Source organism: Lagenorhynchus albirostris, chromosome 14 (genome assembly GCF_949774975.1).
Source record: "Lagenorhynchus albirostris chromosome 14, mLagAlb1.1, whole genome shotgun sequence".
Classification (NCBI taxonomy): Eukaryota; Metazoa; Chordata; class Mammalia; order Artiodactyla; family Delphinidae; genus Lagenorhynchus; species Lagenorhynchus albirostris.
Window position 1 is genome coordinate 87,517,170 of NC_083108.1, and position 27,514 is coordinate 87,544,683.

General features: G+C 48.6%; 1 protein-coding gene across 3 annotated transcripts in view; it reads left to right on the plus strand.

Moving 5' to 3' along the window:
• EP400 (E1A binding protein p400) overlaps positions 1–27,514 on the plus strand; it is a 123,443-nt gene that overhangs the window by 27,390 nt on the left and 68,539 nt on the right. For all 3 annotated transcript variants that reach the window (XM_060170303.1, XM_060170304.1, XM_060170305.1), the window contains exons 5-17: positions 7,502–7,592; positions 8,988–9,095; positions 9,604–9,965; positions 12,045–12,338; positions 12,926–13,111; positions 15,077–15,217; positions 16,002–16,080; positions 16,764–16,813; positions 17,179–17,236; positions 18,056–18,145; positions 22,293–22,400; positions 23,329–23,519; positions 23,759–23,936. In XM_060170303.1, coding sequence (XP_060026286.1) covers positions 7,502–7,592; positions 8,988–9,095; positions 9,604–9,965; positions 12,045–12,338; positions 12,926–13,111; positions 15,077–15,217; positions 16,002–16,080; positions 16,764–16,813; positions 17,179–17,236; positions 18,056–18,145; positions 22,293–22,400; positions 23,329–23,519; positions 23,759–23,936 — 1,936 coding nt within the window. The remainder of the gene's footprint in view (positions 1–7,501; positions 7,593–8,987; positions 9,096–9,603; positions 9,966–12,044; positions 12,339–12,925; positions 13,112–15,076; positions 15,218–16,001; positions 16,081–16,763; positions 16,814–17,178; positions 17,237–18,055; positions 18,146–22,292; positions 22,401–23,328; positions 23,520–23,758; positions 23,937–27,514) is intronic.

Below are 27,514 nucleotides of genomic sequence, written 5' to 3' on the forward strand. Positions count from 1 at the left end.
AATTCTGTGATTATGCACAAATAAGTGAAATTCACATAACCATTTTTATATTAACCACATAATATTCAGTTGCATTTAGTACATTCACAGTGTTAAGCAACCACTGTTATGTATGTCAATTTCTAAAATATCTTTATTGTCTTAAAAGAAAACCCCGTACCCAAAAAGCAGTCACTCCCCAGTACCTGCTCCTCCAGCCACTGGCAGCCACCAGTCGGCATCGTCTCCATAGATTGACCTAGTGTGGAGTCGTGCAATATTTTGTGTCTGGTTTCTTTCACTTAACGTGATGTTTTCAAGGTTCACCCACATTGTAGCATGCCTCGGCACTCCAGAACTTTTTGTGGTAGAGTGTGTATCCATTGTACGGGTGTGCTACATTTTGCTTATCCACTCTTGATAAATACTCGGACTGTCTGCAGCTCTTGGCTGTTGCGAACAGTCCACTATGAATACTTAGTAGCTACCCCATTTTACATCCCGTCAGCAATATACAGAGCTTCCGATATTTGTATATCCTTGCCAACTCTTTTTTTCCTGTTAAAAGAAATTCTAGCCATCCTGGTGAGTGTGAAGTGGTGTCTCATTGTGTTTTCTTTTGCATTTCTCTTATGACGAATGATGTTGGGCATCTTAATGTGCTTGTTGGTCATTTGTATATCTTCTCTGGAGAAAAACCTATTCAAGTTTGGAAAAAATTTTTTAAAAAAAATTCTATGATTAATTTTACTGTGCTTTTAAAAATCACATTATTTAATGTTATAAATATTTAAGAGACCTAAAAGAGGAAAACCAAGGAATCTCCATTTTGAATTATAGATCTTTGTCGCAAATACTAGTGGATGTCTAAGGAGACAAGAAAATGGAGAGTCTGTCAGGAAAGAATTGAAATGAAAAAACATACCTTTTGTTTTCTTCGGAAAAAAGAAAATCTCAGTATGAGTTTTATTATTTACAACCAGTTGTAGAATTTTTATATTGACCAATGAAACTCTAGAAATAAATTCAGAATTCCTTGTATTACATACACAGTATATTAATTTCTGTCTGCTTCCAAAAGACTTTGAGGTAGTATTTTTTTCTTTCTTCTTTTTTTTTTTTTTGGCCGCGCTTGTGGGATCTTAGTTCCCCGACCAGGGATTGAACCCCGGGCCCATGGCTGAGTCCTAGCCACTGGACTGCCAGGGAATTCCCCAAAATAGTTTTTATTACAGTTATTTAGATCTTAAAAAATCCTAAGTGGAGATTATTTTTCAGTGATTATAGCATTAAAGGGAATGAATAATTATAGTTCTGTAACCCTACCCCAACTATTGATTTTTTTTTTTTTTTTGCCATTTAAAAAAATATATTGAAATTTAGTTGATTTACAATGCTGTGTTAGTTTCAGGTGTACAGTAAAGTGGTTCAGTTATACACACATGTATATAAATATATGTATATTTTTTTAACATTTTCTTCCATTATAGGTTATTACAAGATATTGAGTATAGTTTCCAGTGCTATGCAGTAGGTCCTTGTTGGTTATCTATTTTATATATAGTAGTGTGTATATTTTAACCTTAAGCTCCTGATTTATCCCCCAACTACTGATTTTTTTATTCTTTTAAAATTTTATTTATTTATTTTTAGCTGCATTGGGTCTTCGTTGCCATGCGCAGGGGCTGCTCTTCGTTGTGGCGCGCGGGCTTCTCATTGTGGTGGCTTCTCTTGTTGCGGAGCACGGGCTCTAGGCACACAGGCTTCAGTAGTTGTGGCACGCAGGCTCAGTAGTTGTGGCTTGTGGGCTCTATAGAGTGCAGGCTCAGTAGTTGTGGCGCATGGGCTTAGTTGCTCCTCAACATGTGGGATCTTCCTGGACCAGGGTTCAAACCCGTGTCCCCTGCATTGGCAGGCGGATTCTTAACCACTGTGCCACCAGGGAAGCCCCTTAGTTTTTTATTTTAATGAAGTTCAATTTATCAGTTTTTTTACATGGATATCCAGTCTTCTAGCATCATTTGGTTGAAAAGACTTTTCATTCCATTTGGGTTGCTTTGGTGTCTTTAGGAACTGGCAAGGTTGTGTGAGTCTGAGTCTCCCTCTGGGCTCTCTGCTCAGCTGTTTTTATCTGTTATCCATCCTTAAGCAGCACTGTGCCATCTGCTGAGTCTTGAAGTCCAGGCTTCCTCTTGTTCTTCCCTCAAGAATCTGTTTTCAATTCACCAACCTCTGTGTCCCCACCCTACTCATCAGCCTATCCAATGAATTTTTTAACTTTCAGACACTTTTTCTGTTCTAGGTGTTTATTTGGTTCTTTTTCTTTTTAAAAAAAATTTATTTTTTTTACTGAAGTATAGTTGATTTACAGTGTTTCTGGTGTACAGCGAAGTGATATATATATTCTTTTTCAGATTGGTTCTGTTTTTTAATCGTTTCTTTTTTTCTGTCAGGATTTCCTCTCGTCTTTCATTACAACATACCTTTATGTCCTTGGGCGTCCTTATTAAACCTACCGTAAAATCCCTGCTGCTACTTCCAGAATGTGAGGCGTCTGGGGGTTGGTGTCCATTGATTGTTTTGAGTATGGCTTGTGTTTTCTTGTCTCTGTGCTTTGGAGTAATTTTTAAAAATATATATATATTTTTAACATCTTTATTGGAGTATAATTGCTTTACAATGTTGTGTTAGTTTCTGCTGTATAACAAAGTGAATCAGCTATATGTATACATATATCCCCATATCCCCTCCCTCTTGCGTCTCCCTCCCACCCTTCCCATCCCACCCCTCTAGGTGGTCACAAAGCCCCGAGCTGATCTCCCTGTGCTATGCGGCTGCTTCCCACTAGCTATCTATTTTACGTTTGGTAGTGTATATATGTCCATGCCACTCTCTCACTTCGTCCCAGCTTACCCTTCCCCCTCCCCGTGTCCTCAAGTCCATTTTCTATGTCTGCGTCTTTATTCCTGTCCTGCCCCTAGGTTCTTCAGAACCATTTTTTTAGATTCCATATATATGTATTAGCATACTGTATTTGTTTTTCTCTTTCTGACTTACTTTGCTCTGTATGATGGATTCTAGGTCCATCCACCTCACTACGAATAGTTCAATTTCATTTCTTTTTATGGCTGAGTAATATTCCATTGTATATATATGCCGCATCTTCTTTATCCATTCATCTGTCGATGGACACTTAGGTTGCTTCCATGTCCCAGCTATTGTAAATAGAGCTGCAGTGAACATTTTGGTACATGACTCTTTTTGAATTATGGTTTTCTCAGAGTATATGCCCAGGAGTGGGATTGCTGCTGGGTCGTATGGTAGTTCTATTTTTAGTTTTTTAAGGAACCTCCATACTGTTCTCCATAGTGGCTGTATCAATTTACATTCCCACCAACAGTGCAAGAGGGTTCCCTTTTCTCCACACCCTCTCCAGCATTTATTGTTTGTAGAGTTTTTGATGATGGCCATTCTGACCGGTGTGAGGTGATACCTCGTAGTTTTTTGCTTTTTTGTTTTATAAATTTATTTATTTGTTTTTATTTTTGGCTCCATTGGGTCTTCGTTGCTTTGTGCGGGCTTTGTCTAGTTGCTGCAAGTGGGGGCTGCTCTTTGTTGTGGTGCGTGGACTTCTCATTGCGGTGGTTTCTCTAGTAGCGAAGCATGGGCTCTAGGCACGCAGGCTTCAGTAGTTGTGGCACGTGGGCTCAGTAGTTGCGACTTGCGGGCTCTTGAGCGCAGGCTCAGTAGTTGTGACGCATGGGCTTAGTTGCTCCGCAGTATGTGGGATCTTCACGGGCCAGGGCTCGAACCCATGTCCCCTGCCTTAGCAGGCAGATTCTTCACCACTGCGCCACCAGGGAAGCCCCCTCATTGCAGTTTTGATTTGCATTTCTCTAATGATTAGTGATGTTGAGCATCCTTTCCTGTGTTTGTTGGCAATCTGTATATCTTCTTCGGAGAAATATCTGTTTAGGTCTTCTGCTCATTTTTGGATTGGGTTGTTTGTTTTTTTTGATATTGAGCTGCATGAGCTGCTTGTATATTTTGGAGATTAATCTTTTGTCAGTTGCTTCGTTTGCAAATATTTTCTCCCATTCTGAGGCTTGTCTTTTCGTCTTTTTTATGGTTTCCTTTGCTGTGCAAAAGCTTTCAAGTTTCATTAGGTCCCATTTGTTTATTTTTGTTTTTATTTCCATTTCTCTAGGAGGTGGGTCAAAAAGGATCTTGATGTGATTTATGTCATAGAGTGTTCTACCTATGTTTTCCTCTAAGAGTTTTATAGTGTCTGTCCTTACATTTGGGTCTTTAATCCATTTTGAGGTTTTTCTGTGTGTATGTTGTCAGGGAGTGTTCTAATTTCATTCTTTTACATGTAGCTGTCCAGTTTTCCCAGCACCACTTATTGAATAGGCTGTCCTTTCTCCACTGTACATTCCTGCCTCCTTTGTCAAAGATAAGGTGACCATATGTGCGTGGGTTTATCTCCGGGCTCTCTGTCCTCTTCTGTTGATCTATAGATTCTGTTTTTGTGCCAGTGCCATACTGTCTTTTTTTTTTTTTTTTTAATTATTTATTTTGGGCTGTGTTGGGTCTTCGTTTCTGTGCGAGGGCTTTCTCTAGTTGCGGCGAGTGGGGGCCACTCTTCATCGCGGTGCGCGGGCCTCTCACTACCTCGGCCTCTCTTGTTGCAGAGCACAGGCTCCAGACCCGCAGGCTCAGTAGTTGTGGCTCACGGGCCTAGTTGCTCCGCGGCATGTGGGATCTTCCCAGACCAGGGCTTGAACCTGTGTCCCCTGCATTGGCAGGCAGATTCTCAACCACTGTGCCACCAGGGAAGTCTTGATTGCTGTAGCTTTGTAGTATAGTCTGAGGTCAGGGAGCCTGATTCCTCCAGCTCCGTTTTTCTTTCTCAAGATTGCTTTGGGTATTCGGGGTCTTTTGTGTTTCCATACAAATTGTGAAATTTTTTGTTCTAGTTCTGTGAAAAATGCCATTGGTAGTTTGATAGGGATTACATTGAATCTGTAGATTGCTTTGGGTAGTAGAGTCATTTTCACAATGTCGATTCTTCCAATCCAGGAACGTGGTATATCTCTCCATCTGTTTGTATCATCTCCAGTTTCTTTCATCAGTGTCTTATAGTTTTCTTCATACAGGTCTTTTGTCTCCTTAGGTAGGTTTATTCCTTGGTATTTTATTCTTTTTGTTGCAGTGGTAAATGGGAGTATTTCCTTAATTTCTCTTTCAGATTTTTCATCATTAGTGTATAGGAATGCAAGAGATTTCTGTACATTAATTTTGTATCCTGCTACTTTACCAAATTCATTGATTAGCTCTAGTAGTTTTCTGGTAGCATCTTTAGGATTCTCTATGTATAGTATCATGTCATCTGCAAACAGTGACAGTTTTACTTCTTTTCCGATTTGGATTCCTTTTATTTCTTTTTCTTCTCTGATTGCTGTGGCTAAAACTTCCAAAACTATCTTGAATAATAGTGGTGAGAGTGGCCAACCTTGTCTTGTTCCTCATGTTAGAGGAAATGCTTTCAGTTTTTCACCACTGAGGACGATGTTGGCTGTGGATTTGTCACATATGGCCTTTATTATGTTGAGGTAAGTTCCCTCTGTGCCTGCCTTCTGGAGGGTTTTTATCAGAATTGGGTGTTGACTTTTGTCAAAAGCTTTTTCTATTGAGATGATCATATGGTTTTTATCCTTCAATTTGTTAATATGGTGTATCATGTTGATTGATTTTGAATTGGGTTTTGGGTATCGTGAATGATAGGTTGCAGAGACCCTGAGATCTGTTATATCCTTCTGAGGAGTTCTGCTGGTTTGCTTTCACATCTAGTTAATGTGATTGGATTGAAACTGTAGACTCTGCCTCCTGAGATCTCAGTGTGGTTATGCTGGCCTGTGCTTGGCGTCTCGGCATGTGGGTGGTCAGGAGGCAGCCAGAAAAAAGGGGAGCTTGGGGCCCATCTCCGCTGCCTCCTGTGGCGATTCTCCCTTACCTGTCTCCGCTCTGGTCTCCTACTCTCCATCCTAGTAGTCTTCAAGCCAGTGAGACCCTCCCTGTCTGGGTCTGAGACTGGGGCCTGTCCTTGTGCCAAATGCCGTAAACCCAGAAGCGTCTCCTAGTGTCATTCCCTCCTTGCAGGTATCGAGTCCCATGCTGTATCTGCCCACCTTTTCACATTTTTAATATTTCTTTTAGAGTTTGTATTTATCTTGAATGTGTTTAGTCCAGCAGGAAGTACTTGGCCATTACTGGACACAGAACCCTGTATCAATTTCTTTTATTTAAAAAAAACACAAAACCTTTTTTTGATTACAGAAGTAATACATGTTCATTGTAAAACATTTAGAAAATTTAGAAAAGTGCACACACACACAGATTATAAATTGATTGTAATCTTGTCCCCAGAGACAACCACTGTTCACATATTGTCTGTTTTTTAAATCATTCTTTTCTCTTCTCCCTCCTTCCCTCTCTTCCTTCCGCCCCCATCTTTGTTAAATGTAAACAGGGGGTGCTTACTTTCCCTTTTCCTTACTCTGGGGCCTTGCCCCATGTGAGGCAAAACCTGCAGCATGGCTGGTCCTGGCAGTGTAGTGTCCCTTCCTAGGGATGCTGGGGTCAGTAGCCACTCTCCTGGTCCTGGCAGTGTAGTGTCCCTTCCTAGGGATGCTGGGGTCAGTAGCCACTCTCATGGTCCTGGCAGTGCAGTGTCCCTTGCTAGGGATGCTGGGGTCAGTAGCCACTCTCACAGGCAGTTTCTTCGTTCGGACACCTGTAACTTTTGCATTTAAAATGCCTCACTGAGTAGAGTGGATATAATTGAATTATTAAAAAAGTTAGCAACTGTTAAACATCGTGCTTATTAGCCTTTAGTAGCCCTTCAGGGGTAGTGCAGAGGTGTCAAAGGTGTAGGGCGCCCAGAGTTAGCTAGTTTCTGTCTTTGCCGGTAGCTTTTCACTTAAACATTTAAAATAACCTGTATATATTTCACACAGTTATATATCAAGTAGGGTACTAACTGCAGTACCATTTTGAAGTCAATTAGATAGTGCTTAATTGGAGTTTTAGCGCCATTTTCCAGTAGGAAGACAATTTCAGTCTTCTTATCATTCAGCTTTTGTGATTTTGGCGGGCTGAGCGACGCCAGGCAGTGTGACTGGTCAGGAGGCTAAGTTGTAGTCCTTGCCGAGACTGAGGTTTCCTGCGTTAGCTTCTGCTGTCATTGTGTGTGCAAAGCCAGCTTGTTTCTGAAGGACTCTAGATTTGCATTGAACTGAAATTCCATTTAAAACCAGAATGCAAATCCTTTTTTATCCTCCAGAGGTAAGTTAGAACTTTAAATTATTTATTATAATACATCGGGTAGATGACATTTCTCTTCTTAAAAAGAAGGGAAGTCAGTGTTTGGGATAATTATGATAGTTTTAGTTTACATTCATTCTTGTAATGCATTTAAATTATGAAAATCTCAGTTTTTCCTTTTTTTTTTTTTTTCCAGCAGCAAGCCCTTGCAGGGACCCTTGTGGCAGGGGCTGGCAGTGTGATCGAAACGGACCCCTTTAAGAGGCAGCAGGCGGGACCTCCGGCAGGTATGTCACGGAGCACAGGCTGAAGGGCCCCCGGAGCCAGTTAGCGTCTTAGTTTGGGAGTTCCAGCGTAGTGGCCACCTGTTTCTAAAGCGTGGCCCCTAAGGAACTTAGTTTTGGTTAGTTTCTACTTTGAAAGTTAATTTTTCTTTTGGTGGTAATCAGCTAAACAAAATGTTTATGTGCATGTTTATGTGTGCTGAAGTGAGAAACTTGTCAGTTGAGTAGGTACATTCCAGTTTGATTTCTGTGTGCATTTGTAGGCTGTTTAGTCCTCATGACATGATGAAGTGTAAAGCCATCTGCCTTTTCAAATTGTCATTCATTTTACAAACTGAATTTTTTCTCCAAGTTAGGAACTTAATACACATTTTGTGTAAAAGATTCAAACAGTTTAGAAGGGTGTAGTTTAAGTCTGTCTCTGGTTTGGTATTCCTTCCCCATTCCCTAGCCACAGAGCTGACTATGTTTGTTCAGTTTCACAGACAAGCATTGCTACAGGTGTGTCATTCTGAAAAAGTTCAAATGTGATCCTATATATATCCACTGTTATGTCTTTAATATGAATTGAATAGGCCATCTTTCCCAGTCATGGACCTCATTCTTTTTGATAGCTGCAAAATACTGCGCCCACTGCATGGGTGCTTCCTTCTTTATGCATCAGACCCGTGTTAGCATTCATTTGTTAGCATCACCTTTTTTCTGTTGTAATCAAAACCTGATTGAACATTTAGTTTCACCGTTTTTTCTATACATGTCTGTCCATGTATCTAAAAGCAGCGCTCCAAGAGTGAAATTGCTAGATCAAAATGTGTGCATAGTTAAGTATTAGTGAGGCTAAGTTGCCCTCCAAAAGGGTAGGGTCAGCTTTTGCTCCCGTCAGCAATTTCTGGTTCTCTCAAATTTTGGCCATTTTATTAAGTATCTTTTAATCTTTGTCGATCCAATGGGTAAAAATAAAATCTTTGTTTTGATAATGGATTTCTTTAATTTTGATGCGGTTTCAGTTACCTCTTCATGTTTTTAACCATTTGTGAATGTGTTCCTCTGCTCGTTGTTTGTGTTCTTTGCCCATTCTGTCTTTCTGGTTGTTGATCCTTTTCATATTAATTTGTAAGAGCTTTATGAATGTTGCCCGTTGTGTATGTTGCAGATAATTGTCTCTTAGGTTGACGCTTGTCCTTTGCCTTTTTTATGATGCTTTTCCTTATATTTACAAATTTTTAACGGAAAGAAATTATATTTATCAACCCTATCTTTTATGGCTTCTGCATTTTGGTTCATGCGTAGAAAGGCCTCTCTGTTCAAAGATGATAAAAACACTTACACATGTTTTTTCTACTACTTTTGTGGTTTTATTTTTACATCAAACTGCACCTTTTCTGAAAATTATTCTAGAGCAGTCTAAGAGACCTCGACTCGAAGTGGGTCACCAAGGGGTAGTTTTCCAGCACCCAGGGGTGAATACAGGAGTTCCTCTCCAGCAGTTAATGCCGACAGTTCAAGGTAAGACCCAGCGCCAGAACTAGCTCTCTTAGCTCAGAAAGAGGGAGTGCAGAGAGGGCTTAAGGAAGCAGCAGCAGACTAAAACGTGTGCAGTCCAGGTAGCATATTTGAGGTGGTTTCTGCCATCGGGATGTTCCTCTGAGTCCCACTTCACACAGTATGAAGAAACCACCAGAGACCAGCTCTTGTCACTTTAGCGGAGCCGCACGTCCCACTGTCCTCAGCTTCTCTCCGGTTTTCCCTCCTGTGTTTTCTCTGACTTGCTGCTGTGGTAGGGACCCTGCGGTTATCCCGTGCCTGCTCTGCTTGATGCTAACGCGCAAAGGCCGAGGCCTTTCTTTCCTTTGTTGTGTGCTCATTTATCACGTTAGACCTAATACACAGAGATCTCCCACCAGGTAAACCTCCCGTTTGAGTGTGTGTGTTGCGAGCGCAGGGTCTGAGGCAGCCCTGGCCGGTGGAGTCCGAGCCCGGGAGTCAGGGCCGCTGGGTCTGCCCTCTGTTGCAGGGGGAATGCCACCCGCGCCGCAGGCTGCTCAGCTCGCCGGCCAGAAGCAGAGCCAGCAGCGGTACGACCCCTCCACGGGGCCCCCGGTGCAGAACGCCGCCAGCCTGCACACGCCGCCGCCGCAGCTGCCCGCCAGGCTGCCCCCGGCCGGCCTCCCCGCCGCGCCCCTGCTGCCGGCGCTGCAGTTCCCCCCGCAGCCGCAGACGGCGGAGCCGCAGACCCCGCTCCCGGTGCCGGTGAAGACGCAGCCGCCAAACGCCCCCGCCCCGGCGCCCCCGCCTGGACAGCTCCCCGCGGCCCTCCACGTCCCGGTGCCCGCGAAGGCGCAGATGCAAGCCCCTCCGCTCCCGTCCCAGCCGCAGGTACTCCGGGCCCCTGCCGTTCCCCGAGCTAGAGGTGGAAGAAGAGACAGGCTGTGTGCTGGACGGGATGGTGCCCAGCTGGGTAACTCCCTCTCTCCCAGCGCTTCGCTCTCCACCGTGCAAAAGTCAGTTCAGTAGCTGCAACGTAAATTTACTGTGCAGTTGTAGTTATTGTTGTTAAAATGTCAGAAAACGACACGATTCTGAGTGCTGCTCTCGGCACAGGGAGCCACGCACAGGGCACGGTGGCCCTGGTCCCACCTGATGTGCCGAGTAACGCGAGGTCATAGGAGCGAAGGCCTGGGGGCGGTGGGGCTCCTATGAGCCTGACCGTCTGCCAGGCTCTGTCCACGGTGCCTCCCCCGGACGCTCCACTCCACCAGCGTGGGTGAGGCTGCTTTCCAGGCTTGATACACGTTTCCGGGGTTTATAATGCCCCTCCTCGTCCACAAATTAACTTCACCCAGACGTCTTTTTGAACGTGTACAGTAGACCACGTGGGGCCCCTGAGGACCAGTGCGTTTGTGAAGCATGGGTCTGGGGCACCAAAGGGGCCAGAGGCAGTGTTTTCAGAGGCTTGTCTCAGCAGCGTGTGGTCAGCCGCTTAGGAAAACCTCCCCTTCCTCTCCCCTCTCCCTCGTTAACAAGGAGATTTCCTAGCTGGGCTCGGAGTTCGAGTTCTTCTGGTGATTGTAGAAGCTTGCTTTCATGTAAGGATGCTACCTTTCACTCACCGCCTGCCAGGTGCAAGGCGCGGTGATGGGCATTTCCGGGCCATTATTCGCTCTCCTCTACCGGGCAGCCCTCCGTGGTAGAATCTTCATCACGCCCGTTAGCTATGGAAAGACGGAGGCCAGAGAGGCCAGATAACTTGGCGCGGTTGGCCAGCCAGTGCCGGAGGGGCTGCGGCTGGCCCCCGGCTGATTCTGGAGCGCCTCGTGCGCCTTGGGAAGGAGTACCCGTCCCCCGCCAGGGCGCTGAGCTTCTTGGGCCTCCGCGGGCTTGGGGGTTCCATGGAAGTGAGGCTCTCTGTTTTGAATACTGTCATTGAGGCTGGTACCGACCTCACGCAGCACTGACGTTTTTCTTGGGTTTCTTTCCCGCCCTTGTTGTCAACGGTGTGAGCTGTGGGATGTGATTTTAGAAGAAGCTCCTTACAGAAGCCGTGGAATTCTGTTCCTTCCAGATTGGGCGGGGCCGGCAGTCTTCTTCTGTAAAGGGCCACAGAGAGGGAGTGTAATGGTATTTCAGGGTTTGCAGGCCGTGTGCTTCCTGTTGAGTTGCTCAGCTCCGCCGCTGAAGCTGAGAGCAGCGCCAGGGCCCACAGATGAGCGGCCGTGGCCTGTGGAACTCTCCCAAAGTGTGTGGCCGGCCACAGTTTACCGACCGCTGAGGTGGAGGAAATCTCCTTAGAGGTGGGCGGAGAAGCTGTGCGCCGTGAGGGGCCCGGCCTTGGCCGCGGTGTCTCGTCCGCACCGCGGGTTATAAACGTGCCGCGTGCGCGTCGCTCTGTCCTCAGGCCTCCTGGTGCGGCAGGGCCTTGGCTTCCCTGCTCTCTGTCCCCCCACTTCCTCGCGGCTGGAACTCCCGTGTGAATCTAAGCTCCCCTTGGCCCAGGGAGGGCTGGGCGGAGGGGCTCCTCAGCTTTACAAGCTCGGCTCTCGGGACGGCACGGAGGAGGGTTTCTAACCTTCCAGCTTGCCCACCGCGAGAGGGCCGCGTGGAATTTGTCTTTGCCCTTCAGAGAACAGGTGCACGGTGAGCATTTGGTACTTCTCAGTTAAGAAGTTTCTACAATTAAAAATTCTAAAAAATTACTTGAAAAAGCAAAAAAAAAAAAAACCAAACCCGACGTAAGACCATATGTGAAGGCACCGTTTACAGGGAGCTCTGATGTGGCTTTGTGGACTAACAGGGCTTCTTCTCTCCTGTAGACACGGTTAGTCTGCGTGGCCTTGTGGTCCGCAGTAGGCCCACTGGTCAGTCTGCGCTGCTGGGGAGAGGGAGGGGCATTGCACAGGGGCCTCCAGCCAGCCTGTGGGTTCCGGGCACGGCGCTGAGCCCTGTTTTCCCTGCCAGACGGTGGCGCCACCCAGACCGCCCATGGACCCCGCCCAGCCCTGCCCGCGGCCGCTGCCCTCCGCCTCCTCTGCCTCGACCGTTGTCCCCGCCAGTGGCTCAGGCCCGGGGCCTTCGCCTGCCCGGGCCTCCCCGGTGAACAGACCCTCCCCGGCAGCCAAGTCGCTGTCTCCGGTCATCGCCCGGTCCCCAGGGGCAGCCGTGTCAGCGCCCCCGAAACCACAGAGCCCTGCTCAGAATGCCGCCGCGCCCCACGACGGTTCTCAGGACAAGCTGGCAGAACAGATAGCGCTGGTAAGTGCGCCTGAGGAAGCTCTTGAAGGCGCTCGAGAGGGGCTCACCGCGTACCCCAGCCTGCGGGACGCCTGTGCTGCCACTTTCTAAGGGGCAGTAGTATAAGACGGAACACCTGGCAGTGAGGTTTGTGATCCGGAGAAACCAAGATTAAAACCGCGTAGTTGGCCCTGTCCTGCCGGAGGGGCAGCTAGACTGGTGTGGAGAAGGTCTTTTCTGTGCTGGTGTCAGCAGTCGGGGGGAGGGGGTTGTGGGGTGCAGGCTGAGAGCTCAGAGCCCTCGGGAGGCTGCCCAGGCCAGTGCAGCTCACGGCCTGCACCTAGTGAGCGTTTGCTGTTTGTTGGGCGACTGAGCAGTTATTTGTAAGCGCTCCGCCGTGAGCGCTGGCCTGGGAGCTCTGTCCTGGGTTTCCAGGATGAGGCTCCCGGGGGTCGCACGCCCTTGCCTCTGCCCTCTCGTAGAGCCTTGTTCAGCAACTCTTCTTTGTTGCTGAGACTTCCACGTAGCAGGGTCGCACTGACTGGGGTGTGCGTCGGTGGCTTGCACTTAAACTGTGCCGGACATCTTCCACCCCGTGCTCCTTGCAGGAGAACCAGATCCATCAGCGGATAGCAGATTTAAGGAAGGAAGGCCTGTGGTCCCTCAGACGGCTGCCCAAGCTGCAGGAGGCCCCGCGGTCCAAATCGCACTGGGACTACCTGCTGGAGGAGATGCAGTGGATGGCCACAGACTTCGCCCAGGAGAGGAGGTGGAAGGTGGCCGCTGCCAAGAAGGTGGGTTTGAGACACAGGCCACCGCGGTGCCCAGGGGTCATCAAGCAGCGCCAGGGGCTTAAGTGTGCGGACGGAGGTCTCCCAGCCCCACTTTCTAAACGGTTTTTCTTCTTAAATATTTATTTGTTTGGCTATGTTGGCTCTCTAGTTGTGGCACACAGGCTCCAGAGCGCATGGGCTCTGTAGTTGGCGGCGCGTGGGCTCTCTAGTTGAGGTGCTCAGGCTTAGTTCCCCCGCGGCATGTGGGATCTTAGTTCCCCAACCAGGGATCGAACCTGCGTCCCCTGCATTGGAAGGCAGATTCTTAAGCACTGGACCACCAGGGAAGTCCCTCTAAAGAGTTTCTGGACTTACGATGGATCTGAAGAACGTTTTGCTGCTATTTAGAAAGTAGCTGCTGCGTTGCTTCATTTCTGAGGGCTGTCCCCAGTGCTCTAGCGTGGACTGCTGGGAACAGACACAGGCCCTTCTGCTGCAGTTCTGTCCTGGGATTTGGGCTCTTTTTCTGGCCAGTTTTGCCCGGCAGTTGGCATGAGGATGCCTGCAGCCCCCCAGATCCAGGCTGAGAGTAGGAAGGGGGAAGAGGCCAGGTGGCTGGCTGGCAGCTCGGGCACTCATCCCGGCCCTCTGGCTCCCCGCAGCCTGCCTGCTCCGTGTTGCCTGGTCTTCCGGTCCAGCTTCTCTCCAGTTCTGGCTCAGAATTTATTACCTTCTCTCTGCTCCCAAAGTAGGCACCCAGCCCGGGGTAGGACCTCTAGGAGATGCTACTGCTAAAGCTGGCAGTGTGGAAAGTGACAGATTTCTAGGGCTCTTGGGTCCCAGAGTGTAGAGCAGCTGCCCTTGCGTACGTGTACATAGCTCCAGGCCCAGCTGCTTCTTCCTCCATCACTGTGTGTCTTTATTCCTCGGGACCTGGATGCTGCCTTCATATTTCCTATACTCTCAGGACTGGGGATTGATCCTGTGTGCCTGGCCTGTCCACCTCCCTCCTCTGAATTCTCCCCCTTGCTTTCCCCACGTAGTTTTGGTAGAGCGAAGCCGAGACCAAGGGGGTAACAGCAGGGTCTGAGTGTAAAGGGTCTTTAATCAGATTCATGTGTAGTTAAGAAAAAAACCAGATCGCTCCTTAAACATTTCCTTTTTCACGAAAGTTGATGGTCCTGAGCATGTGGACGCAGGGCTGGACAGGGCAGTGGCCAGGGCCGAGGGGCAGGGATGGACGCCGAGCGGTGGGACTGAGAGGCAGCTGAGCTGGGGGCCGCGGCTGCGCGCTGTGCTGCCCCTCCTCGCGCCGTCCCTCTACCCCCGGGAGCCGGCGGCTTTGTGCGAGGGGTGCGCGCTGACCAGCACAAGGCCCTGGGAGTCCTGTGCTGGGCGGCCGCCTCGGGGGCATCCCAGAGCTGAGGGGCTGGCAGCTCCGCTGCACTCGGAACTCAGGATGTGTCCCTTTCTGAGTTACTTCTCTGCACCTTTTGGAGGTACAAGCTGGTGAGGAGGTAAAGAGTAGAAATTCTGGAAAGCGGTTTGGCAATTTAAAGCAAAAGCCTTAAAAAATGTGAATTATCCCAACCCAACTTTTTTAATCCTAGGAGTTAAATTTGGCTGCATTCACGCAGTGGAAATGATACGTATTAAAAATGATTTTGATCTGTGTTGATTGATGGAAAGACGTTACTCATATTAAAGGGGGAAAGGACGATTGTAGCACAGTATGATATTCCATTTTGGAGAAAAATATGTGTATTTGGTAAAATAACACTTGTAGGAAAGCCAGGCAGACCGTTGGTGGTGGTTTGCACTGGGATCAGCATTTTTCCCGCATGCCCGTAGAGCAGGTGAGGGTGTGTCTCTCTGTGGATTATATGTAGTTACGGGCCGAGAAGATTTTAAAGAAACGTTATGTATCTTTTTTCTGATAGCATGACACAGCGCACAACGTAAAATTCTTGGACTTTCATTTACTAGCTTGTCAGAACTGTAGTGCGTCATCACGAAGAGAAGCAGCTTCGGGAGGAGCGGGGAAGGAGAGAAGAACAGAACCGATTGAGACGAATAGCTGCGTCAACTGCTAGAGAAATAGAATATTTTTGGTCAAATATTGAGCAGGTAAATTCTGAGATTTTGATGGGCTCCTGGGAGCACAGACTGTGTCGGGGTTGCTGAGGCGGCCTTCTGAGCCCAGCCTGCCTGTGCCATGGGGAAATCCCACAGGTGGAGCCTGTGGCGTCGTTTGGAAAGGCGGGTGCCCGCACTTCCTGGGCACCTCTGGGCTGTTGGCTCATCAGGAGACCTGGTTCTGCCTCTGTGTTTCTCTTTGTGCATCGAAATCCCCATCAGCTGTGGCCTGCGCGCTCTGTGGTGTCTGGGAGCCTTCCTGAGGGGCCCTTCCGGTAGTTCTGTTTAGTATTGGCGCAGGTCGCTAAAAGCTGCTTAGTTCCAGAGTGGCTTGCTCTGTCTCTCGCTTCCTTTTCGTAAAAATTCTCTTCTTACCGTCTGACAGAATTTGGGCAGGATGCAGTTGACACAAAATAATGAAAGAGGACCAAACTGAACATTTCTCTGTGGACAGCGTGGGGGGTTAGGGTTGCCAACCCTACGTGCAGCTGAAAATCTGCACACAGCTCGTCATCTGCCCGCTGCATCTGCGGTTCCATGGCTGCGGCTGTAGCTAGCCGCAGACCGTGCAGCTCTGTAGGGTTTACTACCGGAAAAAATCTGAGTACCAGTGGACCTGCACAGTTCAAATCCACGTTGTCCAAGGGTCAGCTCTAATCTGAAATGGGGTTGGGACAGCTGTGCTTTTGGCCTACGTGTGTGAGTTTTAATGTTTTCATATATAGAACTTGTATTTCTTAGTAACATGCTTATTTATTTAACTCTTTGCATTTAGGTTGTGGAAATAAAACTACAAGTAGAATTAGAAGAAAAAAGGAAAAAGGCTTTAAATTTCCAGAAAGTTTCCCGGAAAGGTATGATTACTTTTTAAAAAGCCTTCCCCTTTTGCGGGCTGTGTTTGCTCGATTTTCTGCTCACCGTCGCCTTGTGACATCGTGGCTTCCCGTGGAGCCTCCCCGGTGAGGCTGTTTACTCAGCAGCCTGGTCCTGGCATTTCAGTTCTTCTGAGATTCGCTAGTATGAGTCAATAAGCCCCAGGGTGACCAACTTTGGGGGGCTCTCAGGATTGAGGTTCTGAGCCTGTCCCCTGTGTCCCCGGAGAGTGAGATGAACTCCCCCGGCTTTGCCCCCCGCCCCACCGCGGTCCCCGTGTCTAGGCATCGTGCTGCTCCCACGGCGCTCAGCAGTAGCTACCCCATCACTGGAAACCTGGGGAGGGGGCGGGGAGGATTCCTCCCTTTTACTGATGAGGAAACTGAGGTGAAGGAGGTGGTCCCTGTTGAGAGTCGCGGAGCTCTAAGATTATGCAAGTCATGAGCGAGAAGCTTTGCCAGGTTGGAGACTCTAGGTTCCTGCTGAAGCCGAGAGCGGGCGTGGCGGTGTGGCTGTGCCGCCCTGTGTCGCAGAGGGGAGGTGGGACCCGCCTTGCTGTCTTCTGCTCTCCTTGGGGGGCGGGCACAGGTGCCCATGGTCGTGTGAGGAGCATCACCTCCTCCATTGCCTTAGTGAAAGCGAATCGCGTTACCTGTCTCTTTAGGTAAAGAGTCGAGACCTACAGGGCTTGATGCGTTACGGGAAAACTTTGTGGTGAGTTCGGGACTGTCGCGTCGCTGTGCGAGGGGGTGTCTGTCTGCAGGAAGTCGTAGGCATGAATAGCGTTCCCTCTCGCTGGAGAGCAGTCCCCCTTGGGCCTACAGCTGGTTCTTTCCAGCTTCAGGCTCACCTGGGTGTTAACCTTGGTGGTTTGGGAAGAGCAGGTGAGGGTTTCGTCTTGCTTCCCCGCAGCCTCCTCCCCAGTGTCTGCCGTGTCTGCCGTGTCTGCGGTGTCTGCCGTGGACACGCCTGGCACGGCCTCCCAGGTTCTCCCGGTTGCATGTTGACTACAGTTCTGCTCTGGGTTCTCATTCTCTGTTTTCAGATCTCACGCTTATGATTTGTGTTCTGTGTCACAGGATTCGGGGATACCTGGAAGAAAAAGAAAAGCAAGCACGTCTTTAACCGATGATGAAGGTCTGTCCCCCTGGTGCTTTGGCTGTCTGCAGGGCTCTCTGAACGCGCAGCTGGAGAGCTCACTCGGTGCTGCCGGCGCGTCGAGGACCGCCTGGACCGCGAGAGTCCGGTGGCTCAGTGGCTTATGCTCTTGGGGGCCGGGGGCCTTGGTGGATGGTGGGGTTTTGCGGTGGAGAGACGAGGAGTTGGATTGTGGAGGAGGGAAGGTGTCGGACCGTGTGCGTGCGTGCGCACGCGTGTGCCTTTTGTCGGTAGGGAGGAGAGGCAGTGCGTGTTGGGGGCAGGAGTCAGCGGGAGGGAAGGCGCGCCATGGTGAGGGCTCAGCTCAGATGGAGAGGTGGCCCGAGGGCAGGTGGGACTCTTAGCCACCAGGAGCCGGCTGTTGGGTTGCAGGGCTGGAGCTGCCGGACAGGAGCTGAGCTCGGGGAATCCTCAGCTGGGCAGGGGCTGGGGCCTCTGAAATGGGCGATGATGAATTCATAGTGACACCGAACAACGTGCTTGTGGGTCTTTCTGTAGTGGGCTCTGCAGGTGGACAGGAAGTTCCACATCGCTCCCTGTTTGGGCCTGAGTAGGATGTGATGAAAACCGGCCTCTATTTCACACTGTGAAATGGAAGAGAAAGTATAAAGTATGGTCCCTTGTTTTTTGCTTACTTAATAAACTATCACTTCCAGATTTAACCTGAGAAATTAGGACTTAGTTTTCACTTCTCTAATGGCTGTGCATGACAGTTTTGGAGCCTTGTAGTGTTTCATGAGTAATTGCGAGGAAGATGCCGTGGGGTCTCTCGCTGACATTTGATGGTGGCCATTCCAGTGGAAGACGAGGAGGAGACGATTGCAGAGGAAGAGGCGCTGGAGGGGGCTGCGGACCACCAGGCGGAGCTGTTGGAGTTAGCCAGAGAAGGTGGGCTCCGAGCGGCTTCCTGCGATGCTCTATTAAACATTTATTGAAACACACACGTAAGGTATGAAAACCGCAGTAGGTTGCATGCGGTGTAAGTGGCCACGCCACCCAGTGTAGGAGAGAGCGCCATTCTGCCTCTGCCCTTGTCCCAGCGGGTGACTGCGGCCTGGATCTTGGCGTTTATCATTCCTTCCACTCAGTTTCCCCCTCCCCCTGCGTGAATCCTGAACGTACCGCTTTGTTTGGGTCTTAGAACTTGGTATAAACGGAATCACTCTGGAGGCTCACCCGCTGGCCTTTCTCAGTTCCGTTTCCGAGTTTCGTCCTCGTGGAGGTGTGTTGCTACAGAGTCAGTGCCCACGGCTGAATGGTGGTCTGTGTGTGCATGTGTCACGGGTTAGCGGTTGTGCTGTTGGTGGGCAGTTCGGTGGTTTCCCTGCATTCGCCCTCACAGGCGGCGCTGCCTGCAGCACTCTTGTGTGTCCTGTGCACACATGCTCGAGCATCTGTGCTCAGAGCAGGGGGGCCGGCTTGCAGGGCGTGCACACACGAGGTGGCGCTCCGCCGTGGTTGGAGTGCTGGCCGGGCCCTGTGTCCCAGGAGCGCCTGGTGGTGTCTGCCTGTGGTGGGGGAGTGTGACCCACGAGGCGCAGCGTCTTCTCACAGCTGTCCTCGCCCCCTTGGTTTTGGGTTTTCTTTTCTGTACTGACTCTGGGTGTTCTTCCTGTGTTCTGGACACGTTTCCTTGTCAGTGACGTGTGTCCTAGTAACCTTTTTCCAGTCTGGGGTGGGTCTTCCTTCTCTTTATGGTGCCTTTTGAGGAACAGGTGTTCTTAATTTTAGTGTAGTTGAGTTTGTCCGTGTTGTTTAAAAGAAATTTTTTTAACCTCAGGATCAAAAGGGTGTCTTTGTGCATTGTCTAAAAATTTTTGTTTTACGCTCGTATCAATGTTTGTAATCCACCAAGAATCACTTTTGTCTCTAGTGTGAAATAAGAGTGCAGTTTTTTTTTTTTTCCCCAAATGGTTCACTAACTCTCCCCGTGCCATTTGAAAAGGCCATCGTTCCTCAGTGATGCTCAGTGCCGGCTCACATGTTAGTCACGTTTTCCTGAGACGCACGGCTCTTTCTGGGACCTTCATTGTTTTACTGGTCAGTTTGTACCAATACCACACTCCCTTGATTACTCTAGCTTTATAATAATTCTTGAGGCGTAGCTAGGTCAGTCCTTCTGCCTTATTCTTTTTTAGGAGAGCTTTGACTAATTTGGGTCTATTTCAGATACAGCTCAGAATCAGTTTATCAAGTTTCAGAGAAAAACTGCTTGGGGATTTTGATTCAAATGTGGTTGACTTAGTGGGTGTTTGGTGAGAATTGCATCTCTGAAGAGCTTTTCCAACCTATGATCAAGGTAGCCTCTCCGTTTACTTAGATCTCCTTAAATCGCTTCCGCTAACATTTTATGGTTGCATATTTTTATTAGATTTATTTCTAGGTGCATTATATTTTTTGAAGTTGTAATCAGTGGTTTTTTTTTAAGATTACGTTTTAATTTGTTGCTGGTCTGTAGAAATGCAGTTGATTTTTATTTACTGATCTTAAATCCAGCAGCTGTGCTAAATTCTCACATTACTTCATCTCTGAAGAATAGCAGTTTTTTCTTTATAACCCTGGCCTTCTATTACCGTTCCTGCAATGAAGTGTAGAAATAGAGGTGCTGACGGTGGGCACCTTTGGCTTGTTCTTTTGTTTTTGGCTGCACCACACAGCTTGTGGGATCTTTAGTTCCCCGACCAGGGATTGCACCCGGGCCCTCAGCAGTGAAGCATGTGGAGTCCTAACTGCTGGACTGCCAGGGGATTTCCCGGCCTTCGGCTTGTTCTTGATTTGAGAGGGACATTTTCACCCGGAAAGGCAGTAGCTTGTGGCGGTTGGTCACGACTGCTTGGTTCAAATCCAGTGTTCTGTTTTCTCTTCTCTTAGCCTTTGAGCTACACCTTGTCTTGCATTCTTGTTGCAGGCCTTCCTGATTCTTGTGTGCATCCCTGACTTGGTAGAGTCTGTGTTAACTTGGAGCTGCTCTACCCCTTCCTGTAGGGCAGGAATTGGGAGCAGCCCGGCCGGGTGCTTCTGGCTCGGGTCTCACGGAGATGCGGCCGCCAGCAGACCCAGCCTCCGGTCCACCCCAGCTGGCCCCCTAGCTGGCCGGGTGGGTGGTTGTTGGCAGGCGAGCCCAGTCCCCCTACACGGGGACTTCTCTGGGTGGCTGTTCGAGCGTCCTCAGGATGGGGTGGCACGGTGGCTGGTGTCCCCACAGCAGGCGATCGCCCTGGTTATCCCTGGCCACTCAGGGGAACTGACCGGGCTGTGACCGCAGGGAGCCGTGTCACCGGGGCACATCTTCTTCCATTCACTGGGGTGCCTCTTCCTGGTCGGGTCTCCTCTCGTGCCCCTCATGAACCTTTCAGCACTTTCTTTATGTAGATGTTGTGAATTTTTTAAAATCTAAATTCTGAGTATTTAAATACTTTCTATCTAAAGAAGTATAGAAATACTTTGTGTCTAAATAGAATCTTCTTTCCCATTATATCTTCAAACTAGTTTATATGTGTGAAGGCTGTTGATTCCTGTGAGTTGTTTGTTCCAAGACACCTTACGAATTATCTTATTCTTGAGGTAGTTTTTCAGTTGTTTCTGCTGTTTTTCTTTTTTTCCTACTTTGATAGTCATTATATGATGTATATGTACATTTCCCTGCATTTTGTTATGAAAACATGCAAACAGAAAAGTTGAAGAACCTTATTACGAACGCCCACACACCCGCCACCTCCCTTTCACAATTGGTCTTCGCTTTATCACGTATCTACCTATCAGCCCCATATGACGAATAGTTTAAATCATGAGCAAGTGAAGTCACTGGATTATAAGTCTTAAACGAAGAGAGCCCTTAATACTGTTCTTCTGGGGTACTTCTCTGTGGCGTTCGTTACTTTGACCACAGATTTTAGTGACATACGGTGTACGTGCAGAAAGGCTCATGTATCACAGGTACACAGCTTACAGCGTTCGTTGCCTTGTTATATATAACACCCAGTGGAACTGTGTTTGAATACCAACCTGGGTCCAAGTTTCCGATTACTCCCCTGGACAGACCCATGGAGTGGGAAATAGTGACGTCAGAGGGCATGAAATTTAAAGCTCTTCAGCTTTTCATACTGGTTTCCAGAGAAGTTAAGCCTGTTTATACCATCACCCGCAGTGGTGAGACTGTTCGATTCATTATGCTCATCCAGCATTACGGTTTTAAGGTGGTTGCCATGCAGTGGGGGATGCATTGCGCACTGGTTTCTGGAGGTGCTCAGTTAAAGAGATACTTCATGAGCCCTTTAGAGTGTTTTGTGTGTGAGACAGCTCCATGTCCCTCGCCCATTGGGCTTTCGTGTGGTGGGCTGTTTGATCAGTTAGGGTGAGCTCTTTATACAAAAAGTCTATAGCAATATTTTATCATCTTTTTGAACATTTTTTGTTTTATTTTTACTTTTACTTGATGTTTTGTATTTTTATGTCTCATCTCCACTGATTATTTCTATCAGTAGTATTTTTATATTTTCATTTATTAATCTGTAGATTTTACTGTACATTTATTAAGATTATTTCAGGAATATTTGTTCCTTTATGAATAAAAGTTGAGTTTCTTCATTTCAAAGATTCTCATCTTTATAAAGAAAAGGTCGTATATCTTGTATCAGTAACGGGCAATCATTATTAGTTTTTGGAAAAAGATAAATGTGCTTTTAGAAAATACATACAGTTTCCAAGGAATTAATTTAAAGCTAGGAAAAGGAATATACGTTTGACCCCTGAACAACACGGGTGTGAACTGCACAGGTCCACTTACTTACACGTGGATTTTTTCCAGTAGTAAACACTCCAGTGGTGCACGATCCACGGCTGGTCGGGTGTGGAGGAACCTCGCACAAGGAGAGCAGACTAGTTACACTCGGGTTTTCCACTGCAGGGTCGGCAACGCTGACCCCTGAGTTGTTCAAGGTCAACTGTATATGAAAGGGCCCTTCTCCTGACTGTGTTTTCTTCCCTGCTGACACTATTGGTGTAAAATAATCTTTCTTCCTACAATCCTTTCCAGCTGAATTGCCCTTAATTGATTTGATGAAGTTGTATGAAGGTGCCTTTCTGCCGAATTTCCAGTGGCCCCAACCTAAACCTGACAGTGAAGAGACAAGTGAAGACGAAGGTCTGTTTTAACATCTTTGAAGAATTCAGCTTTGAAAACAAAAGCCAAAATACTTAACAGAGGAAGGGTGCTTAAAACAGAGTTTAAGAATTACCTTCACTCCTTTCAGTCTGATAAAAAGTTGAAAATATATTTAATATGAAAGTTTATATTAATAGTTTCATTAAATTCTGTGCTTTTTATTTTTATTGGTTAACTTGGCATAATTATCAGAGTACTTGATCAAGTTGTGAACAATGTAGAAATACTCTTCTCCAGATTTATACACATTTTACGGGCCTAGGTTTTATCATTTATCCAGGCTGTGCTGTGTTTGTTTAATTTAACACACCCAGTTTAAGGACTTTACTTGACTTTTATTGGAGTTCCAAGGAGGTACACAGACTACGCCCGGAAGAGTCCACGTGTTGTTTTCATCCCCCCTGTTCTGGTCCATAGACGTGGCTGCCTGCGGGGGGCAGCAAGGGAGGGGCCCAGAAGATTCTGCGGGGAGGCCAAGGCTTGCCGGACCCCACGCTGCAGCAGGACTCCAGGGGGGGCTGGTGGCCCCCTTGCTTGCCCAGACTAGGATGCTTCTGATCCTTCCATTCTTGGTGGTGGAGGGCAGTCACTAAACCCTTAGATGGCTGTAAATCTCTGGGTGATACTAGCTCCTGATGCTGCACAGACATTTTCCAACTTCACCCAAGGGCCTTCCAGAGCGGTCCTACAAACTCCATAAGAGTTTGTACCTGTTTATCTGGATACATTGTTAACTATCTAAAGTGGATTAAAAACTTGCTGCTCAATTCTGTCTTTGAAGTGTTTGGGTTCTAGCAACTCCTTTTCTTTTTTCTCTTCTCTCTCTTTTTTTTGTCATGTTAAGTGGCCTCATAATACTATCACAGCCTCTCAAACCTCACAAATCCCGTTTTTCCATTGATCACAGACATGGAAGACTGCTCGGGTGACCGGGAGAGCCGGAAGGGTGTGGTTCTCATCGACTCGCTGTTCATCATGGACCAGTTTAAAGCCACAGAGAGAGTGGTTGTCGGGAAGCCTCACACAAAGGACATCGCGGAAGTGACCGCTGTGGCCGAAGCCATCCTGCCCAAGGGCAGTGCTCGGATCAGCACCGCGGTGAGCCGCTGCGCCCTGTGTGAGGGGGTGTCTCTGTTAAGGGGAAAAGCTACCTCCTTCCAAACGAGCTCTTTATCCCAACGGCAGAAGTTGTCAGGAAAAACAATTAAGGATCTTTCTTTTCCTGTTATCTGTAAATCATCTTTGTGGCTTTCCAGTAGGCTTATCATATGAGTGATCTGAGAACAGTTGTAATTGTTGTTCTGAGATGTGCCTGTTGGGCCCGTCTGCCCCTGCAGGTGAAGTTGAACGCTCCGGCTCTTCTGTACGGCGCCCTCAGAGATTACCAGAAGATTGGCCTGGACTGGCTGGCCAAGCTCTACCGGAAGAACCTCAATGGCGTATTGGCAGATGAAGCTGGGCTTGGTAAAACAGTGCAGATCATTGCTTTTTTTGCCCACCTAGCCTGTAATGAAGGTAAGAGCTTGTTGTTTTTTGAACAGTTCGTATTTGCTGAAACTGAACCATAGGCAGTGCATCTGGCGTGAGGGTGGGGAGAGGCCTTTATTCTCTGCTCCTTTGTTCCGTGCTCTGGTCCAGACTCAGAGAACTGGGCTCGGAGGCACTCATCACTGGAACAAACAAAGCACTCGTTCACAACAAACACTAGATCGAGTAACTCACCATTTTTCAAAGTCGAACGTAATATAAGACCCAGCAGGCTGTGTGACTGGGGCTTTGTGACTTCCAGGCCGCAGGGCCTCTGCGCTACTTCACGTTGTCATGAGTCCTCGTGGCCGGGCTCTCCCCTTGGGCTGCCCGTGGGCTGACGGGTGCGCGTCCCCCGTGGCGTGATTGGTCGCCCTGCCGAGGCCCATCGGCGCCTTCCCTGTGCTGTGGCGCAGGCCCTCCTGTCTCTCTGCTGGATCCCGCCACCCCTGGAGCCTTGTGAGGGCTCGGCGTCTGTGCAGCAGCAGAGGGATGGGGTGCCCGCACTCCGCGGCAGGCCGTGCCCTCGCCCCGGACGTCTGCCTCCTCACCCCTCGGCTCTTCCAGCTCGCACAGACGTTCAGCCTTCGGCCCCCGTTCACTGCCCTCCGCTTGGCTGTGGGCCTGGCGCCCGCCTGCTCCCCGCCTGTGCTGTGGGGCTGTGGACGAGCCTGTGTGCGTGTCTCTAACACGGGACAGGGGCTTATAGGCTTCCTCCCGCAAGGGAAATGTCCCGTAGCACCGGGTGTAGGGGAGCAGGAACCTCGCGTTCCAGCACGTAGCCAGCTCCTGAGGAAGCACAGGCCTCCACCTTCATCTCCGTGTCACAGCTTCAGTAGCAGGGGGGGGCCCCTCGAGTTTAGGGGGAGTCGGCACCCTGAGTCGGCTGGATGGAGATTCCTTCAGCCCTGGGATCGTTTCTTCCTCCCCGGCCCCTCTAAATTCCTTCACAGTTACCTTAGCGTCTTTAGTAAATAACTCTTCTTTGCCCTTGGTTTTGAAAGCTTACTTGATCTTACCTCTAGTACAAATGGATCAACTTTGAGGCCTTATTTCCTTGTGCTAATATGTTTGTTTTTGACCCAGTACCACAAAGTGTACGATGTAGTACTTTAAAATGAGTTTTTATATATATAGTTATCTCAAGATAGAAGAGCTACCTTGTCTTACTATTGTATTGTTTAGTTGAAAAAAGCGTTCATTATTGTATTTATAATAGTAAGAACTTGGGAGCAGTGTACACTTTCAAAAGTAGGGGATTTTATTTCATCGGTTGAACAAACAAATGGATCAGTTACTCGTTGCATAGGTGCTTACCCAGCACCTGCCTGGTCCCAGGCACTGTGGTAGGCACCGGGGGCGCAGCTGTGAGCAGAGCAGAGCCCCCCACGCGTGAGGCTCACAGCAGGCGCAGTGAATAAGGATTCCACACATGGGAAGCAGCACGTTGCCACTGTGTATGGCGTGCTCGGCACAGCCCGTGAGCAGAGGCCTGAGAAAGCCGTGGCCACCAGGATCGAGGGGCTTGGGAACATGGGTGGTGGGTGCAGAGGCTGAAGGGGTTGCCGTTGTGTCTACGGGACAGTGCTGAGGCTGGTGCGGAGGCCAGAGGGTGCAGAGCCAGGAAGGCCGCCGGCCGGCCAGGTGAGGGCCTTGCAGGCTGCGCAGGGTCTGGCTCTTCCTGGTTAGAGGTCTGTGTTAGTGCGGGTGTCGGAGGGGTCACTGGACCTCCTTGGTGCTGGGAACAGACTCAGAGGGCCAGCTGTTGGGAAGCTTGCCGCCCTGGGGGAGAGGCGGGGGCCTGGCAGGTCCTGGGGGGCCTGAAGGGAGAGCGGGCAGGCGTGTGCCGCCCACTCCGCTTCCGCACAGGACAGGCCGAGTGGGGCCTGCCTGGGACCTGGCTCCCCTGCCTGCCCCCGCCCCCTGGAGCCAAGTGTCCTTGGCCTCCTCCTCACTGTGGGACCGTAAAGCTGGAGTTCACCGGTTCCTCAAGAGCAGAGGGCTCACTCCAAGAGACTCTGAGCGAGGGGGTTCTGGTAAGTTCACAGTTGGAATCCCTCACAAACTCACCACTTTTTTCTTTCTAAAGTAAAACAGCCAACAGTCTGTAGCTGTCCACCTGCTTCCATCCCCAGTGGTGACCCCTCGGGGCAGTCTGCTGTGGGTCCTGCCTTGCTTCGCCCAAGTGTCAACAGACATGCTCACAAACACATATATAGACACTTGTCCCTCCTCTCCAGAAATGGAACAATGTGCTAAATGCTAGTGAAACAAACAAACAAACTTGCTTTTCACTGGAGGGGGAAGGCACCTGGGGTTGATTTACATTTCCCTACTCACGAGGTCATGCCCTTCAGAGAGTGTATCGTCTGCTTGTATGTTTCCCTTTGTGAAATTTCTTTTTTCTTTTTTGGCTGCACCGCGCAGCTTGTGGGATCTTGGTTCCCTGACCAGGGATCGAACCCAGGCCCTCCGCAGTGGAGGCACGGAGTCCTGACCACTGGACCGCTAGGGAAGTCCCATCCTTTGTAGAATTTCTGTTCACTTCCTTGTTCGTTTTCCTCTTAGGTGGTTTTATTCTAATTGAAGTATAGTTGACTTATATTATTGTGTTAGTTCCAGGTGTACAACAAAGTGATTCAGTGTTTTATATATATATATATTTTCAGGTTATTTTCCATTATAGGTTATTACAAGATATTGAATATAGTTCCCTGTGCTATAGTAAATCCTTACTGCTTGTCGATTTTTTTTTTTCTTAAATTTATTTTTGGCTGCGTTGGGTCTTCATTGCCGCATGCGGGCTTTTCTCTAGTTGCGGTGAGCGAGGGCCACTCATTGCCGCGGTGCGCAGGCCTCTCATTGCAGTGGCCTCTCGCGTTGCAGAGCACGGGCTCCAGGCGTGCAGGCTTCAGTAGTTGTGGCTCGCGGGCTCTAGAGCACAGACCCGGCAGCTGTGGCGCATGGGCTTAGTTTCTCTGCGGCATGTAGGATCCTCCCAGACCAGGGCTCGAACCCGCGTCCCCTGCATTGGCAGGCAGACTCTCAACCACTGTGCCACCAGGGAAGCCCTGCTTATCGATTTTATGTATAGTAGTTTGTATGTTAATCCCATACTCCTAATTTCCCTTTGGTAACCATAAGTTGTTATTTTTTTTTCTGTGTCTGTGAATCTTTTTTGTTTTGTAAATGGGTTCAGTTGTATTATTTTTTAGATTCCACATATAAGTGTTAACATAATATCTGTCTTTCGCTGACTTACTTCACTCAGTATGATAATCTCTGGGTCCACCCATGTTGCTGCAAATGGCATTATTTCATTCTTTTTTATGGCTGAGTAGTATTCGTGTGTGTGTGTGTGTGTGTGTGTGTGTGTGTGTGTGTGTGTGTGTACACCACATCTTCTTTATCCATTCCTCTGTTGATGGACATTCAGGTTGTTTCCATGTCTTGGCTATTGTGAATAGTGCTACTGTGACCATTGGGTGCATGTACCTTTTCTAATTAGAGTTTTCTCAGGATATGTGCCCAGGGGCGGGACTGCTGGATCATATGGCAGCTCTCAT